Below are 5466 nucleotides of genomic sequence, written 5' to 3'. Positions count from 1 at the left end.
TCATGTACCCAATTCTTTAATATCTTTTTAAAGTGAACCAAAGATAGTTGGAGGGCAGAAGATGAGTTTTATGTATCTCTTTTATCCCACAAATACATCCAGGTCTGTGTACACTTAGGTTATGAAAGAAAGTAACTGAACTAAAACACCACTGGGGCTGCATCTTCCCTTCGTATTATATACCACTATCTTTCTTTCAATTCCCTCCAACCAAGACCAACTGATAGCTTCTTCCAGGAGGTTAATATGTGCAATTATCTGGGCCCTTGTTTTCTAACCTTACCCAAATGTATAAACTTCCTTCCCAACAGGACAATATCACAAAATATTAGAATGCCAGATATTTACACCCTGGGAATGTGATGGGGATAAGTATTATTCATTTAATACATAGCCAGCAAAAACAAGTCTAAACTAAGAAGAATTATTTTAAAGGTACTCAAATAAGTCTCAAATTTTAATAAGATCCTCTATAAACACATTTATTTGCTACTGAAAATTGAAACAGCACATCAAAAATTTTTATTGCAATTCAACATGCTGTTCTAACAATGCTGTGGCCAAGCCACCCAACCTGGTGTTCTTCACTTTCCTTCCACACAAGTTAATTTGTTTCACAAAGTGGAACTAAAATATATTCAAGTCATTCAAATGCAAGCTACATAGATTCCTTATAAGTTACTGTATTAAGGTAGAAAAGAGATGCAAGAAAAAAAGACTACACAGAACTTATAGGTTATCAAAATGTTGGTACACAATCTTTCCCAAGCTTCATAATGATCCTAAAATTACCAGCACGAAAAAATAGTACAAGGATAAAGTTTATGATTCCTTCGACTCCGTGTCATAATTACTGTAATGCTTATTGTTGTCATAATTCTCATAATTATCCTCAGAAGTATCTCTATGAAACCGGCAAAAACGACAGCTACATCTAAATCTTTGCCCTCTTGACTGAATCTGGAAAAAAGAATGAAATGGATTAATTGGTTAATAATTTAAAATAATAAAGTGCTTGCACACCAAAGAGATGTTAACAACCCTCAAATCTAATGTTGGTTGTTAGAAGAGACTTTGGAATATGGAACACTAAAAAAAAGGTCAAAACCAAAAAACTTTTTGGGAAAAATGGATCGAAATGTATGACTGCCAAAGAATGCCAGATTGCCATTTTGTAGTGCTAACAGCTGCTGATTGTCAGTCAATATAGTCCTGTACAACTATAAATGGAGTATAACCTTTAAAAACTGATCACTCTGTCATACACCTGTAATTTATAATACTGTATATCAACTATACTTCAATTTAAAAGGAAAATTACATACACACACACACACACACACACATACATGCATATATAAATATATACCTAGTGTCAGTTCTCTGAATGCCTTAAACGTGAGACACTCCACCAGCTGCTGGACACTCTGTGCTCAGGTGTTTGCCCTCTTACTACATGGTATTGAATATCATGTTTGTGACAGCAGGTGAAAAAGTACCAGCACAACATCAAGAGTGAACCTTCATAGAAACTACAGACTTTAGGTGATAATAATGTGTCAATGTAGGTTCATCACTGTAACACCATGTAACTGGAAGATGTTGACAGCAGAGTAGGCTATGAATGTGTGGGTTCAGGAAGTATATGTCCTTTCTGCTTAATTTTGGAGACCCTAAACTGCTCGAAAAATGACTTTATATATATATTTTAAAAGCACAAATATGAACTGATTGCTCCAGAGTTTCTGAGGATTGAGAGAGTCCAAGCCAATTTGCCTTTCCTCCTCCCTCCCCAAACCACATACCCACCCACTTGTATAGTAAGGGAACTTCTAGTTACCTCAACATCATTCTGCCATGGTTCTCTTTCAGAGTCAGACTTCATGGGAAGAAAAAAATACATATATTACCAACTATCAAGGAAAATGTGGATTACTAATGCTACCCATCTAACATAAGAAGAGTTGGTGAGTCTTAAAACCCTAAGTGTTATTCACACCCCACACTCAGGAGTACAGTGGATGAGTGACTGCTGCTGCTCATTGCTATTTATATGATTTAATTTTTTGGAGGGGCCACGGTCTCCCACCAGGGATCGAACCCTTGCCCGCTGCAGTGGAAGCGGGCTCTTGGAGTCTTAACCACTGGACCACCGGGGAATCCTCCCTGCCACCCCATCACTATTTACATCTTGATTTATGTGAGTGCCCCCCAACCCCTAGAGTGGGGCAGTGCTGCCTACCCAGACCACATAAACTGACCCGAGGAACTCCTTTGCCGTAGCGTTTTTTAATGGATTGAATCAGCCGTTCCATCTTATCTCTCCGATCCGTTAACAGGGTCCTCACCCCTCTCCTATAGGGTATGTTTTCACCAAGTAACCGCCCAGTTGGTTGAGGTAGACATTCTGGTAGAATGAATGGCAGTTTGATACTAGGGTTGAGCGTCAATTTACTGAGGTTCTTTATCAACACTTCAGACATAGGTTCAGAGGCAACTGAAAGAAAAAAAGAAAGTTTAAGATCCATTAGTGCGAAGTGCAATATCCAGAAGCCACTTATCTCTTGCTCAAACTAGGTCTGCTCTTAAGCAGCTCAACAATGGACACTGGAAGTTTCCTCAGGGTGAAGATCCTAGATACCACGGGCATTAACTAGCATGCCGCATGCCTTGAAAGCAGCCTAAGAATCCACTATAATGGGAAACACTTTCGTCTCAAAATAAAAAGTTGTTTTCTTTATGGGCCTTCCCTGGCGGCCCAGTGGTTAAGACCCCGGGCTTCCAATGCAGGGGGCGCAGTTAGAGCCCTGGTCAGGGAACTAAAATCCCACATGCCCTGGGGTGTGGCAAAAGGAAAAAGAAAATGGTTTCTTCCCGTTATGGGTAGTTCTGAATGGTAGATGTTTTCCCATGGGGTCAAAAGGTACTTCAGTATGATTCCAAGTGGAAAAACATGGAACAGAAACCAGGTATTGACAGTTTTTCCATTTTCATTTGTGTGATTCCTAATATAAATGCAGGGACATAAAGCACTAACGCAAGTCAAAATGTTTCAGTGTAACAAGTTTCAGCAGTTCACCTTTATAACAATGATAAACAAACCTGTTTTTTGTCTGGAAAATGAACTGCATCTATGAAATAGACAAAGAAACCCCAAATATAACAGCCTCTCCCCAGATCCCCTATCTTTAACTAGTATGTCAAAGTGGCCGTTACCCTCACCAGTTCTACTCAGCTTTTTCATGCTGCTAGATCTTTCCACTCAAACGCAGTATTTTGAGAAATCATTCACTCTTGGGGCTTCCCCGGGGTGGGGGTGGGGGTCCAGTGATGAAAGCTCTGCACTCCCGGTGCAGGGGACACTAGTTCCATCCCTGTCGGGGAACTAAGACCCCTCCGCTGCCCTGCGAGGCCAACAAAACAAAAACAAAAACACCCGCCCACTCTTGACTCTTCCCATCCCATGTAAATTTCATAAACAGTAATCTCATACAACAAGGCAGATAGCATTCATTTTCCCTGTACGTGAGAGTATTAAATATTGAGTCAGGATCCATTCAACTTCTAGGGACTTGTGCACATGGAAATAAAGATTCCAAGTTGTGGAATTGGCAGGACCTAAGGCAGATTCAAGGAATGGGAGAAACTGGCCGTATTATATACTCATCATTAATTTTTTTTCCCCTTTGACCAGGGTTCTTATCCTCAAGATGCAGGGGAGGCAGTCTAGATCTCGGAGGCAGAGGGCAGAATATAATGCCAGCGAGGATCCACCCAACTTCCTAGCTGCCCAGAGGGTGTTGGTTGGCTCCAGGTCATCTGCGGCCACCCTACACCATCCATTCCCCGCCCGAGGTTAGGGTAATAAGATTTCATGCGAGGCCAAGCCTGGGAGGCCACGCCTGGGATCGTGTGTGGCTCCAAGGAGAGATGACTTGGGAAGAACCCTGGAAGGCAGGGAACCTAATTAGCAGTATTCCTGGAGCACGGTTTCTAAGCTCTCCATTGTAAGTCTTACGACTACTTATTTACATTACAGAACACACCCACTGGCTTTTATAAACCCTCCCCTTCCTTCAATTTCCTCTGAAAAGCCATTTCCCTCTTTATTAACATTCCCAAAGCGTAAATTCAGCTGGAAAACCAATCCCAGAAATGTTGGTGAAATTAAGAAAACGTTTAGGTCAAATTGAAGTTTAGGTTGCTTGTATTCTTTTCCCTTTACAATTCCTGATTGGAATATATTGCTGATGGAAATACTGATCGCACAAGACGCTGTGAGCCACCATCTAGAACCCTGATTGCTCTTCCCCAGAAAATGTCCTTAAAAGGTTGACAGATTCCTGAGCATAGTAAGCAAACAATGCAGCTCAACACCCCTCCCACTTTTCTCCTGTTTTCCTGCCTTTCTTCTTTCTTTTTCTCTCTTTCTTTCTCCTCTCTCTCTCTCTCTCTTTCTTTCTTTAGAGGAGGGCCCTACACTCCCTGGCTCTCCTCTGCTCTGAAGAGGTTTACTTAACTGCATTTCTCTGTAAAAGACTGAAGTCAGTATAAAAGAAAGGAAGGCAGCTTCTTACCTTTCTGAACCCCCCAAGTCTGGCTTACCTGGAATTGCCTGGGAATTTTCATCGATGGACATTTGAGGAGACTCCAGGGTCCAGGTTGGGTTAACCTCAGATGAATCCATTGGGAGTCTTTTCACAGCTTGAAGCTTCTCCTAGACCTTTGGGTTCCAGTGGAAGGTGATGCTTTAGACTCAAATTGCTACAAAGTAGCCTGGAAGAACTATAGAGCTGAGAAAGAGGGAGAAAAATCCAAGCTAACACCGTGGTGAGAGAAGTATCCAACCTAAAAGTCTAGGTCTTGTTTCCTCTTAAAAACTACAGATAAGCCAATCAGCCAGCCTGTTTTAATGTAAATGACTAATGAGTAAAAGGATAAGGCAAGTTGGTGGGCGTAGTCCAATTAGTGGACAAATAGGATAATTCTTCATCCGCTCTGTATTAAAATAATCATGCCCTCTGTCAAGTAGGCTGGAAATTTTATAAAGAGCCTCTGTGCTTGTGTCTTCCTGAGGTTGCCTTAAAAATCCTTATTTTTCCCCCCAACTCTACTCCTGGAGATGGCTACTGGTTTGTGAACTGGGCTTTAAGTGTTCTAGTACAGGGAGGAGAGGGCAGTTTCCCTCCAACTGCAAATTAACTCCCAATTAAGTTAATGGCAAGTTTCCTTAGTTTTCTTTGCCTGACTCATCTTAAACCTTTGGATGCTAGTAAGGCAAAAGAGGAGAAATACAGGATCCGTTATAAACAGTTTAATAGCTTGGTATTTTATGAATGTGTATTTTGGGCCTGTAATTTTAGTTTGTTTTCTAGACTATCAATTTCATTGCCTTTAAGATTGGTGAGCAAATGAAATTAACTACATCTATAAATTGCTATCCCCCCACCCCTTCTCCACTCCCCA

General features: G+C 41.1%; 1 protein-coding gene across 1 annotated transcript; it reads right to left on the bottom strand.

The window, feature by feature from the left end:
* Positions 1-822: 822 nt before the first annotated feature.
* On the bottom strand, positions 823-4687 carry DPPA3 (developmental pluripotency associated 3; the record flags this gene model as incomplete). The annotated part of the gene is made up of 4 exons (XM_079714990.1): positions 823-960; positions 1841-1879; positions 2262-2497; positions 4606-4687. The coding sequence occupies 4 exons, from the start codon at positions 4685-4687 to the stop codon at positions 823-825; spliced, it is 495 nt and encodes a 164-aa protein (XP_079571116.1).
* Between the last annotated feature and the right edge of the window lie 779 nt (positions 4688-5466).

Source organism: Hyperoodon ampullatus (assembly GCF_949752795.1).
Source record: "Hyperoodon ampullatus genome assembly, chromosome: 11".
NCBI lineage: Eukaryota > Metazoa > Chordata > Mammalia > Artiodactyla > Ziphiidae > Hyperoodon > Hyperoodon ampullatus.
This window is presented reverse-complemented; position numbering and strand designations above follow the sequence as displayed.